Source organism: Daphnia pulex, chromosome 1 (assembly GCF_021134715.1).
Source record: "Daphnia pulex isolate KAP4 chromosome 1, ASM2113471v1".
NCBI lineage: Eukaryota > Metazoa > Arthropoda > Branchiopoda > Diplostraca > Daphniidae > Daphnia > Daphnia pulex.
The window spans coordinates 6,020,039-6,033,256 of NC_060017.1; the positions used below are offsets into that span (position 1 = coordinate 6,020,039).

The 13,218-nt window shown below is 36.3% G+C and overlaps 1 protein-coding gene and 2 long non-coding RNA genes across 20 annotated transcripts; 2 read left to right on the forward strand and 1 right to left on the reverse strand.

The window, feature by feature from the left end:
* Positions 1-643: 643 nt before the first annotated feature.
* Positions 644-2,065, reverse strand: LOC124190907 (cytochrome b-c1 complex subunit Rieske, mitochondrial-like). The gene is made up of 4 exons (XM_046583793.1): positions 1,693-2,065; positions 1,200-1,528; positions 987-1,128; positions 644-925 (listed from the first exon to the last, which is right to left on the reverse strand). Exons 1-4 carry the CDS (start codon positions 1,901-1,903, stop codon positions 786-788), a joined length of 822 nt encoding a protein of 273 aa, XP_046439749.1. The 5' UTR covers positions 1,904-2,065; the 3' UTR covers positions 644-785.
* A 913-nt stretch (positions 2,066-2,978) lies between these two features.
* LOC124190918 lies at positions 2,979-7,441 on the forward strand. Of its 17 annotated transcripts, none has more exons than XR_006873177.1 (17): positions 2,981-3,228; positions 3,406-3,461; positions 3,632-3,674; positions 3,809-3,847; positions 4,033-4,124; positions 4,274-4,318; positions 4,551-4,592; positions 4,759-4,810; positions 5,035-5,141; positions 5,291-5,335; positions 5,511-5,567; positions 5,752-5,841; positions 6,031-6,095; positions 6,296-6,364; positions 6,531-6,593; positions 6,759-6,866; positions 7,038-7,441. It is a non-coding gene; the product is annotated as an uncharacterized LOC124190918 (long non-coding RNA). The 17 variants fall into 17 exon arrangements; XR_006873175.1 differs by having other exon boundaries at positions 5,302-5,342; XR_006873192.1 differs by having other exon boundaries at positions 5,302-5,335; positions 6,031-6,198; positions 6,421-6,593.
* A 3,235-nt stretch (positions 7,442-10,676) lies between these two features.
* LOC124190964 lies at positions 10,677-12,647 on the forward strand. Of its 2 annotated transcripts, none has more exons than XR_006873214.1 (4): positions 10,677-11,154; positions 11,232-11,311; positions 11,378-11,498; positions 11,917-12,647. It is a non-coding gene; the product is annotated as an uncharacterized LOC124190964 (long non-coding RNA). The 2 variants fall into 2 exon arrangements; XR_006873215.1 differs by having other exon boundaries at positions 11,936-12,647.
* The last annotated feature ends 571 nt before the right edge of the window (positions 12,648-13,218 follow it).

Here is a 13,218-nt window from a genome sequence, read left to right on the forward strand (position 1 = left end):
TACGTCACCAACAATGAACGAACCAAGGGAAACTTCGTACAAATGATCTGAGTAAGTTGACGTTAAATGCTGATTCAAATGTTGCTCAACCTTTACGAATGCGTTCAAAGTTTAATTTGTCTACTCCCCTTCATCTCTTTCTACTTCTGTGACTGGAAATCGTCTTGAGAAAAGGACGACTGTACACTCGTTTGCCTTCCGTTTTTGATTTCGCACAATAGATTAGGACTCCCCAGGCGACGATTCGATTGAAATTTCCGGGTCGATAAGTACTACCATCGAGTCACTTGAATAGAAACGAGGAGAATGGTTCGCAGAGATATAAGTTCCCTTCGCCCCCCGCCCCTTTTCTTGTGCGTCCGTCTCGGCAACTTGAATGTGCGTTCACAATGATCCCAGCCAGCGACTTGCACGCTACCTCGTGAGTCCAAAAGCCATTTCTTAAGACCTCCCTATACACGTTCCCGATTTCGTTAGTGATTGCCATTCATTTGACTAGATAATTGCTTTTACTCTGAGGCCGTAGGATCTAAAATGAATTTACTTGCAGCATTCTGGTAACAAACTGAAAGATTCCGGATCAAAAGCAAAACATGCCAAAGAATCAGCGCTTTGCCTATAATAATTAAAGAAAGTGTTATGGTACATTTACTGAGTCCTTCCCTCTCTCAGCTACAGGATCGTGTATTTATTGTATCTGTACAAAGCAAGAGGGGGATAGACGCTAATTTTGGGTTGATTTTCCTAGAAAGATGTTCACGAGTAGTGACCGTCTTTGAACGAAATTAACCAACAACTAGGGTGTTTTCATCCACAAAAGTGTGAATTGGGATTTCCAAGTTCAAAGGAGCTGGGCCTTTGCGGATTCGGCCAGAAGCATCGTAGTGAGAACCGTGGCATGGGCAATAATAACCTCCAAATTCGCCTGTCAAAAAGAGAACTCGTTAAAAGCTTTTTTTTACGTTGAAATATTATTGAAAACGTACCCGAATTTGCGATTGGGACACAACCCAGATGGGTGCACACTCCGAGCAAAACCAGCCATTCGGGACGCTGGGCACGGTCGGAATCAAGTTGTGGATCACGCAGTGTAGACATATCAACTTTGCTTTCCGTGTCGATTTCCTCCTAAAATAATGGGGGAACAATTGTCGATCAGCAAGAGTTATTTACGAGTCACAATCATAATCAATACATACCGCAGTGCGATGCCTAATGAAAAGGGGCTTTCCACGCCATTTGAAGGTAACGTTCTTACCCTCAGGGATGTCGTTCAGTTTAACTTCAATTTTAGCCAAAGCCAAAACATCAGCTGAAGCACTCATGGAGCCCACAAATTCACCAACAACAGTCTTGGCAGCATAAGCACCACCAACTGCTCCACTGCCAACAATCAGATACGAGAATCCTTGTCGGCTAGGTGCGCTTGATTTGTTATCAGCACTGCTGTCTTTAAGATTGCTGCGTCTGTAGGCAGAGAAATCTGGGACTGAGACATCAGTGTGAGCAAATCGCACCTGGCTAGGACCTAAAAGGAGAAACAAAAAAAAAAATGCAATTGTAGCTTGAAAATGTAAGAGTGTCGACATTCAACATCGAAATTAAAGGCCACCATTTTCTGATGAAACAAAATTTTTTGTCTTGGCCCAAATTATCTAGAAACAGTTTTATACAAGAAGAAAAAAATATTACCTCCAATTGAAACTGATGCCCTTATCGGATTAATCGGCAAACCAGCCGTTAAAGAGTTGGTCGTTAGTTTTTGGGCTGGTGGTGGAACTAGAACTCGTTCAATGTTGATGGTAACGGCCGGAGACAGAGCTTTCGAGCCATTTGCTACCGATTGTGTGGCAGCAACAGTTACGGAAGATAAATTTGCCGAACGAGCAACAAAACTAAACATTTTTAGGCCGAGCTCACGAAGTTTTCGAGAGATTTTTAGTCGAGCAAAATGGACGAAGTTCTTGTCTGCAAAGAAAAGTGAACGATCGCTGCGTTGCCGGATTCTTTTTATAAAACGCGGTAACGACTTTTTCTTTTCGAGTCGTCGTCCGACAAGTTTTGAGGTCTACAAAGTAAACCTTATGAATTTTTACTTGATTTACTGCTATTCATAAACTAGAAAGCCAATATTGCATGCCGTAAATTAGATCGGGTTAAATGTGGAGACGATTATATTTGACTGATTATTTATTTATTTGTCATGGTAATTGAAATAGTACAACGAATTCATCTCCTATTCTTTTTTTGTTGGCAACAAGCTCGTTATAATAACAAAGAGCGCTCCAAAGACGTCGATCGTCGAGTTGACATAACACATTACACACAAATAGGGACTTATGTTCAGCGGAAATGATGAATTCAAATGACCTCGACAATGTAACAGACAAGATTTAAGAATGCTAAAACTACAAATCAAGTCTCCGATTGATTTACTATCACCGTCGTAATAAATGTAAAAAGTCACATATTGAGTCTGTATTCCTTATCTGGCATTAGGTGTTGTTTATTATTCTTGTACTGCTCAAGTTGTCGCAGGCTTGTCAGTTAAGACAACAGTTTAACTTTTCAAAACTTGTGTCTGTATTGCACCTGTAAAAAGTTGCATGAGTTATTGCCTTTTTTACTCAACTTTGAAGCTACCTTTTCTTTTTGCGTTTTCCAGATTACTTGAAAGATTACTTTCCAGATTCAATGGGAAGCAAATATAATTCACCTTTATTTTTTTTTTAAATGTTTTTCTTTTTCTCGCGCGGTTGTTCGCGTTGCCATTTTTCATTCACACTCGAGTTGAGATGTAAATAATGATAAATTAGAATTCATATTTCATTCTAGTGTCTTTTTATAATTTTGAAAATATTGTGTTGAAGTTAAAGTCCCAAAATACAGTATATAAAAAATATTAGTCTATTTCAATATGAAAATTATAAATCTGGCACATTCAATTTTCCGAAGGATGGGAAACTCACCGGTAGAGGGAATTCGTCATACTCAATGAATGAAGTGACAACCACGTTTGAAATCACTTGAACATCGGCAATGAGACAATCAAGGTCTACTGCATCTAAAGTTAAAATTGTTTTTGAGACTTGTTAAATGTTACATTCTGTTAATTTCGTTAAGTTAATTGAAGGGTGCGCAAGTTTTATTTATCATATTTAAGTATGCTTGATTTCTACGTGATTCACATTGTTTCCTATTATATCACCGCCATGCTTCCTAAACGTGGTAAGTAATTTTCTGGGTTTTTACAATCCTGCTAGATGATGATCTCTCGAGTCTCGTTCGTATGAATTTGACAAGGTCATTTTATTGATTCCAAACTTAACTCATCTGATTTTTTAAATACTGTCTTCACTTCCATCTTTTTTTTCCCATCCAACTAATCTAAGCATTTTTATTTAGATGATTCAGTTGTGGGAGATGTAACTTCATGAAACAAGCTCTGGAGATTTGCCATGGTAACTTAACTTTCATTCTGGAAAGAAATAAATGAGTGATGAAACAACTTACCCAATCTGAGGTGGAATGATGTATTACTTAATTCATCCTTACCTACATTCTCTGAAGTGCATTTTAATTTAAAAATAGTGTTGTCCATCCCAGTTCTTATACATGTCTCTTCTGATAGGTTGTGCGTCAACCTGTCTCATGCTGTGAAGAAAAATGTAGAGGTGTGTATCATTTTCAATTCTAACTCGTTTTCTTGTACAAACTCGTTTTCTCATTGACAATTTTTATTTTGGTTTTATTTTCACTTTGGTTGAGTTTTTTAAGGTCTTAATGTGGTCTTGTTTTATTTTTGCAGGATTGCCTTTTTTGTTGGTGCTGGGATGTTGGATGACAGGTAATAGTACAATCTTTTTCTAAATCATTTTTTCTTTAATTGATGATAGCTAAGTACGATGCATCCGTTATACGCGATGGCTCTGCAACAAAATCATGAAATATCTTGCCCTCACTGAAAGAACGACTTTACTGAATAGTTGGACTTGGGTAGGAGTTTACTTAAATTATCCTCTCTTACTTCAGTTGTTTGCGGCTTGATTTCCTGGACTTCATTCTGTGGAGGCTTGTGTGACCGGATGGTGGCTTTGCAGTTGATGTGATCGTGCGTCTTTCAGGTACTGAGTTGGTTAAGGAAAATATTTGGGCTGTGGTGTTAAGCATATGCCTGATAAACCGCACGGTTTTGATGTTAAGCTGGATACTGAGCTCATTACTTTAGATTTCTAAGGGTATTTCCATCTAACTATGCATTTTATTGTCTCAGATGATGGTGTGCAGCTTTTGATTCTACGAAGTAGAAATTTTTGAGGTAATTGAAATTCCTGTGTCAAAAAATCACTATTCCGATCGCCACGCCTCCTCCTCAATCAATGGGGAGGAAGGTGCCTAAATTTCGAACGGGGAAATTATGGTCACGTAGGAAGCAACTGAGATTGTATTGATCTTCAGGTTGTGCCTTAAACGGAGACGACAATGGTGGTAGACGGGTGTAATTATAATTACTTTTTTTTTTAATTTTATCAATTTACCTTTTATTTCAGTTTTACTTAACCGTATTATGCCGCCGCGGGAAAATTAGGGAGGTAACTATTAATTTTCTAGTTTTTCCACTTAACGTTCCATATGATTTTTCATCTTTCGGGTCTGAATGTATTTGGATGACAACTTATTATTGCTGATGGAACATTGCATCAAGTTTCAACATTTCTTTTATATGAAACTTTTTAACGCGGTTCAATTTTTCGAAAGGTTGCGGTGTGGTGCGATCTGTCACTGGCTTTGCTAAGGCGGATCTTCTCAGGTAATGTGTACAGGGCTTGCTGGTTGTTGCGTTTGTTTCGTCTTGTTGCCGAATGTGGATTGTTATGTTAGTATTGTAAAGTGGAAACTTGTAAACTCGAGAAATTTTGTTTGTGTGTAATTTTTGCGTACACTGTATAGTAGTTCAATTTAAACTGGCTAGTCTATTTTAATAGTATCAACACTAAGTTGAAATGCTTGTAATGCTCATCTTGTATCTCACAGAATTTCCTTTTGGTGTTGACCAGTGAATATTTGTCATCTAGCTGGTTACCCTAGAACTGGGAGATGAGACTGGAAAATTGAAGGAGATGTACAACAAAGGCACAAAGGTGATTAAATGTTACCATCTTTCTAGTTTCTACAGATTATTGTGATGTTTAACTCAGACCTGTTCTGATTGATTTGAGGACAAATTGTTTTATATCTGAATTACTTAAAATCAAAATGATGTTATAATGCTAGTTATTTTAATTTCAAGTTTTTTTGTAGGTGTAGAGGTCTTCTGACGGATATCACATGTCGGGTAACAAGTAAACTACTTTAATTGAACTTATTTCCAGTGATGATCATTCTTTCTGATGTGCACAATGTTGCTTTCTGAAGTCAATCAAAATATTAGACATGCATGACTCTGAGGAAAGCTATTTTTTGCACATCCTGATTCCTATTAATCCATGTGCTTTGAAACATTTATATAGGCTCCAATAAGATGAGGTTGCTTGGGGTTTCCTGTGAGATTTCTTTATTATGTGAAGGTATATTATATGCTCATTCTAGCAAGGCTCAGTGTGTTAATTTTAAGTGATGTCACAAGATTTCTGTGTCCAGGCCAATGATCATTTGTGATATAAACTATTTTGGTGACTACTGATTTTTGTTAATTGGAAAAACTAGTAGCCATCTTCTGCACAATATTAACTGTTTCTATTTGGGTGTTAGGTTCTTTTTGGATATGTAGCCTGGCGGACTTTATCATATCCATTAGCCCAGGGTATTGCTGCTGCAATTTAGACAGATTTCACAGTTCAGGTAATCAAGTAAAATACTTAAAGTGAACATATTTCCAGTGATGATCATTCTTTCTGATATGCACAATGTTGCTTTCTGAAGTCAATCAAAATATTAGACATGCATGACTCTGAGGAAAGATATTTCTTTGTATTGAATGAAGTCTTGACTCCTATTAATCCATGTGCTTTGAAACCTTCATTCATTTAGGTGCCAAGAATTAAGAATAAGAGGTTGCTTTGGAGTTTACTGTGCATCTTCTGTATGATGTGAAGGTATGTTTTGTACTCATTCAAGCAGGGTTCTGTGTTGATTTAAAGTGATGACATAAGATTTCTGTGTCCAGGCCAATGATCATTTATGATATAAACTATTTTGGTGACTACTGATTTTTGTATATTGGAAAGACTAGTAGCCATCTTCTGCACAATATCAACTGTTTCTATTTGGGTGTTTGGTTGTTTTTGGGTAATAGCCTGGTCGACTTCAACCCACAGGAGCTGCTGGACGAACAGGCTAGTATGTTGCTGCTGCAAATATTCTGGTATGTATAGTTACAATTTATTCGTCGATTTACCCATGACGATATCATATTTCCAGAGATACAATGGTGGTACAAACTGATTTATTGAGACTGAGGAAACTACACTTGACAAAATACGAGGATTTTTGTGTAACGGGTTTTAAGCGATGTTTTTACTTTTTTTCAGTCGGCCGTGCATCTCTAGTACTACTGCTACTGCCAAATTGCAAGCGATATCGTCTTTTTAAAGGTAATGCGATTCAGCTATAGATATTGAAATCACAAATGAATGATGCATACCATTAATATTTTGAAGATTCTAATGATAGTTTAATTTTCGTCACTACCACTGATAAAATAACTTAAAAGTTTTTTATTATATCTGGAATTGCTATTAACGGTCTTCCTCTTGCAGGCTAGAAACAGGATGTCTCAGTGATTCAACTCTCGGTTTTCTGGAATCCCCTTTATCCTTAGCAGGTCGTACCTAGCTGTCGTGACATAGTTGGAAGTTAACGATTAGGTAATTATCAGAATAGTATGAGTTAAGAAGTTAAAATGATGGATTGTATAACTTTCTGACATCTCTTCTGAGTTCATCATTGAAGATATTTTTACAGCTGCATACCTGAATAAACTAATGTAGTTATGGAGTGAGGCTTAGATAATGGTTTAAAAATTTGTTTATTTTCAGGTCAATACTTCGCAGCTTCATCTGTCACTACCTTACAGCGTGACCTGCATATACGCGTGGAATGCATTCAGGTTGGTAGAAGTTTGTTGGTATACCCCACTAATTAAGCCGATTGATTAAGTCCTTAACTGGCTATTCTTTGGTATACGGTGGGAACAGTAAATGCTAATCCGTGTAAGGTCTTCTACCCAATTGCTTGGTGGGTTATTTAAGGGTTGAATCAGCAATATTATAATAATAAGCTTATTGTTATTTTTCGTATTTTTGTTTAAAGTTCTTCGGAGATTGATATTCTTTCTTGGGATGTGGTCTGAGCCTGTGAGCCGCAATCTAGTTCACGCTTGGATACCATTCCATCGATCTCTTGAAGTAAAACTTGAAAATCACATAATTGACATAGTTAATTTTTTGTATCATAACTTTATTTCTCAAATACCAATTTCAGCGGGTCTCTAAAGTGTGTGTCGTTGAAACTCTTCAGTCTCTTATGTGTTCTATGAGTGCTATGATTGTTCAGAAACATTTGGTCTATTGCAAAGTCGATTGTGAGTGTCAGTTCGTATTGGTCGCTCTTTACGTTGTCGATCTTAGCCTAACACGTGAGGCCGGATATCCTGAGAAGCTCGTTGCAAATTTACTTGTTAAAAAAAATAACCTTATTAAAAATTTGAATTTGGTTTGTTGAAAAAAAATTTGGTTAGTATGTTTTGGATATTTTCCCTCAAGACTAAATAATTTTTTGTTATCACATGTTATAATTTACCTTACTCCACTCACTTTCAACGATTCTGTTATATGTCGTCTTATCACCACTACCTACCACTGTCCACTTTAAAAAAAGGGTCCCAGGTGTTTGATTTCCAACCCAACCTGCACCCTAAGCTGATGCTGTTAGGCCTCATTTGCCCGTCTCTTCCCCTCTTGGATTGACGAATAAAAAAGTAGTAGACGTAGCCAAGTCGATAGGAATTATTGTGGAGATGATTGCAGGTGTTTCGACAATACCGTGAAAAAACCTGAATCTTTGAGTGTATTTTACTTAAGTCTATTAACAAATGATGTCAAATATGGTTTTACGTGAGGAGTAGCCTGCTAGGTTTCGGTTTCGCAGTTGATTGGTAATGTCAAGGTCGTCTTGTTTTCCGCTCTGATTGGGTGTTCAGTCGTTCCCCACGCTATCCAACGATGACGTTTCTGATAAGACAATGAACGAAGAAAATTAATAGCAATAATCGACGGAAAAATTTGTCAGTGTGATAAATCATGGTTTGATCAGCGCAACTGATTAATCCACTGATAAATGTTAAATATGCGTGCCATAATTCATTTTTGTTCAACTATAATTGAAAAAATTCATCCTCGCTAGTCTGCTGCCATCTGAAAAATAACTATAATTGTAATTGTGTCGCGTTTAAAAACCTATTTTTTTTTTCGTTTTTTTTTCATATATACCGTGAAGATTTCAAAAAAGAAACTGAAAACGCATTTGATGGTTACAATGTCCTGTGTATTGTGTCAATCGAAGTGTCGAAACGATTGCAGGTTGCCAATAAAAAAGAGTTTTATCTACGTGTGTTACTTTTACTTTGAGATAAAAGAAATTAAAAGAAGCTTATGGCACTGCAACTGATCTCTGGCTGTCCGTCTTATCTTTCAGTATACCTAGGACCCTCGTGACTTGTCAAGACAGCGTTCTTGAGGAACTACTGCTGTCGTCACCTTTTTGTTGCTTCAAAAGTACTATGTTTCGTATTTTAACTGAAAGCTAAACCCATGAAATTGTTAAAATTAGTTAAAAATTTGGTTGTAAAATTTGGTGAGTTAATGTTAATGCAATACCCCGCTATCCTAACACTTAACAGCAGTGCCTTGTCGAAGGCAGATTTTACGTTTGACTCTTGAATTTGTGGTTGTAAATTGAATCGTCTGCACGATATTTATTTTTTTCTTAAATTATTGTTCAATTTTCGTGTTGAGGTGTTGTATTGTCAAGGTAATCGTGTAATACATCCTGGGATTTGAACATTTCCATATATTTGGAAAACGAATCCATCAGGCTCGACCGCTCGATCAGGCTACATTTTGACTGAGCAATTTTTTTTTGCGAAGAACCCTAATGAACTTACGTTTAAAATGCATTTCTGGTTGCTAATTCGTCAGCAATATTTTCCGGATCCATCGCTTCCGATCCGGAATCCGACGCTTTTTTAATTACACATTTTCAAACCGACGCTTTTTTAAATACACATTTAACTTTTGTACTGAGCGGAAAAGTTTCGAAATCCATCACCAGGTGCCACTGCAGTTTAATAACAACAATGGCTCCATTGTTACTGCATGAAGCGGTAGTCCCTTCATGGTTGCTGTTGTGTCTTACGTTTCGATGCAGTACTTAACCTATAACGTGATCTATTAAGTATTTCAAAGTGTTTGTTAAGTAGCATAATGTTGTAAAGCAGATAAGCTTTGACAATTTTCATCGGTCGTTGTCTTGTAGATTCCATGAAAGTCATGCATATTCAAAGTTGGCTCAGTTAAAGTGAGTATTTAAATTGAACCTGAAGAAAAGAAGAATGCATCTCTGCAAATATTGTAGATCAAAGTATTCTTTCTAATTAGGGCTAATCCATGTGAAATATGAATTGAAAGATCTTAGCTGTTCTCCTGCTAACAGTTGTATGCCTAGTGAAATAAGTGAGTCATGCTGGTATTGCCAGCAAATTGAAAGTTCCACCAGATAAAGTCAATGTTAACTGCTGAATCTGGAGAAAAGAAAAACATAAATCATATTGTGTCTATCGTCAACTGTAACCTACATTTACAAAATTCTTCTTAGTTAATTTAATATTTTGTATTTTTAAAATTTCCTCCACTTCTATTCCCACATGAAAAATAGCTATTAATGTCTGATTTCTTGTAACAGTTAAACAGTCCATGTGGGAAAAAATATTTAATAATCCAGACTGTTCATCTATTACCAGTTTTATATGAAGTAAATTTAGACTGATGTCTGACACAAAGGCAAAATATCCAACTAAAATTCTCTTCATAATTGTGGTGTCCGCGGGTGTACGTTTATTGTAAAGTTTATACTAATTCCTGTTATTTTTCCTTTAGGTGATGATCAGATATATGGAAAATATTCTAGGGAATGACGCCTCAAAAGAAAGAACTGTGGTTGCAATCTTCAACAATCTTGCGTGAGTCAAGTTTTTTTTATTTATTTTTTTTTCTGCTTGTTATTTTTGTTTCTAATTTTAGTAAGTCTCGATTAGCTAGAGCAGGGATCCTTTTCATTTTACTGTTTTAAATTTTAAACATTTGTTGTTTACAACGCTAGATGGTTATACGATGGCTTAGATTGTTTTCAGCGGTAAAAAACATTAGTTTCAGTGTTTCAGTGTTTCAGTTACTTTTACTATACACTTTTCTTGTTTGTTTGCAAAACTGAAAAAAATCATCGAAGAATTCTTCGTCAACGTCAATTTTGTTAATGCCAAAAAACAGTGCAGGAAGAATTCATCCCGTTAACGCTATTTCGTGTGCCCTGACATGCAGGATACGAATTGCTTGTAATCTAAAATTGAGCGAAGATGATGGACAAGACTCACAAGAGTAGCAACGCAGAAGCTGCTCACCTCTGGAAGCTGGCGTTGAGCGAATGAAATCAAAGTAAATTGCAGTTTGTTCCGTGTCTTCCACTTCCAAATCAGTCGCTCTTCTCAGAGCCTGATTGAAGTGATTGACGAATTTGGTAAATTGGTCCACCCATCAAAGTGTGAAGTTCCCTTGATGTATTTAGTCGTAATAATTTTTTTTAAATTGTTATTGTTGTTGGCACCATGTTCCATGTTGTTGGCTGAGACACTGAAGATGACATCTTGTGGCCAGGTTTGTCTTCAGTTGTTGGGCGTAGGCTAGCCCTTTAGCCCCTACCTTCTTGGTTCTTTGTTAGTTGAATCAGGAGGTTCTGAGAGAAAGAGTCGCCATTTTTATTTGTTTGGGGTTTTGATGTTATCTTAATTAACTGGAGTGCTACTTGTTAGGCATTTCTTAAAATTTGTGATGGGTTTTAGTTGGTTTGGGTCGGCGGTTCGTGAGCTTGCTATTATTCTTGGTATAATTTATTCGATTAAATTCTATTGCATGTTTGAAAGTGGCCTGAAAGTGTTTAATTTCATTTTTTATTTGTAGACGAATTTTGATGCTGAAAGACTTGGAAACCATGCTGTCCACCACGCCGAGAAGCTGAGTAACATTCTGCTTGTACAATGGTAAAATTAACAATTAAACTGATTGAAATATATGTGGATCATAACATTTGTAATGTTTGATTGCAGGCGCCTCTTAATAAAAGGAACTTGAGCCATCCAATCTAGGGCTTCCATCCAATCGTGCAGGCTGCATGGAAGTCACATTTACCTTTGCTGTGAACATCATGAACACATACACTATTTGAAGGTGACAATCTTATCCAGTTTAGATTTTACAATTAAAATGTGATAAAGCTTTGCATCCATTGGTTAGTTTTAACATTTTGGGATTTCATATAGTTAACAGCTATTTCCTTCAGGGTTGTGTTATGGATTTTTTAAAGGGGAGTTTGTTGTATGCAAGAAAGGCAAATTCCAAAAGAAGTTTTGTTTATTTGTTCCATTGTTGAGTATCCTTTAAAGTTTAAATGAATTTGTATTTAAATCTTAAATTAGTCATCTAGTTTCATGTAAATTTATTAATTTAAGTTTCCACGATAGGTATAAGATAATGTTGCCATATAATATTTGGGTTGAATATTTGAAGTGATATAATGAAGCATATTATTTTTAGTTTCGTACAGGATTTCCAATGATGCTGAAGATTAATTTTATTTTGTTTATAGGTTCATGTTTATGTAACAGTGGTGTTGTTGCAGCCTTTGGTGGTGAAAGATATCTGCATCAAGTTGCTGTTCCTGTCCAAGGTGGTGTGTTGTTGCAGACTATGGTGGTGAAAGATATCTGCATCAAGTTGCTGTTCCTGTCCAAGGTGGTGTGTTGTTGCAGACTATGGTGGTTAAAGATATCTGCATCAAGTTGCTGTTTCTTGTGCATCCAAGGTGTTGGTTTTGTGCTACAGAAGTGACATCCAATATTGTGTTTAATTGCTATTCGTGTCTATGCAGTTTACCTTTTACATGTTGATAAGAAACAAAAAAAGTAATATGGGGAGGATTATGTCAAACAAATAATAAACATGTCCGGGATGGGGAAATGAGGAGGAAGTTGGGGTGGGGTATTTGGTTATGATTTACTAAAAGAAGTGAGGTATATTTGTAATGAATATGCTGTACTTTGTTATAAAAACTGTCGTTAACCTATACCTTCCTGTCAACCTATACCTCCCCTACTTCCACTTACACATCTATTCCTAAAACCACATAAGCACCAACATCAAATCCCACATATCCACTCACATCCATTCCTAAAACCCCACAAACACCAAACCCCCACCATTCACACAATTGTTGTATATGTATAATTAAATTTTAATAAATAAAATGCATTGTATATAACATGTGTGTAACTATATTTATTCTCGAACACTTGCAAAATAAAAAATTCATTAAACAGAGCGTCCGGTTCAAGACAATTTTTTTTGTGCGAGGCTTTTTAGCAAGCAATCCGCCACCCAATTCGACAAAAAGTGGTAGTTTGTTTTCACGGAAATTGCGTCAGACGGTTAAAAAATTTCTAGTTCAACAATCTCATGTAGAAATTAGCATCTAGTCTACTGGTGCAAATTGCGATTCTTTAAGCTTGATTAATTTAGGTGATGTGTTAAAAGCAATTGTGGGTTGCTAAATAATTGGAACTAATCCACTTTTTCTGAATATTTTGGTTTTAGATCACTTTGTTATTTTTAAATTTTCTTGTGATCTCTCTTCAAATTATTCTGAAAAAGCGAATTAGTTCAATATTGGCTACTCACAATAGCTTTTAACACATCACATAAATTAATCGAGCTTAAGAATCGCAATTTGCACCAATAGACTAGATGCTAATTTCTACATGAGATTGTTGAACTAGAAATTTTTTAACCGTATGACGCAATTTCCGTGAAAACAAACTACCACTTTTTGTCAAATTGGGGTGCGGATTGCTTGCTAAAACTCGCACATGCAGTGTCGGCGTAGATCCAGGGA

Bases quoted from the DNA above. Each gene is read 5' to 3' on its own strand.
- LOC124190907 (XM_046583793.1), bottom strand. From the start codon at position 1,903: ATGTTTAGTTTTGTTGCTCGTTCGGCAAATTTATCTTCCGTAACTGTT. The intron at 1,529-1,692 runs GTAATATTTTTT...TTCTCCTTTTAG, and splicing joins GGCATCAGTTTCAATTGGAG to GTCCTAGCCAGGTGCGATTT. The intron at 1,129-1,199 runs GTATGTATTGAT...CCATTATTTTAG, and splicing joins TCATTAGGCATCGCACTGCG to GAGGAAATCGACACGGAAAG.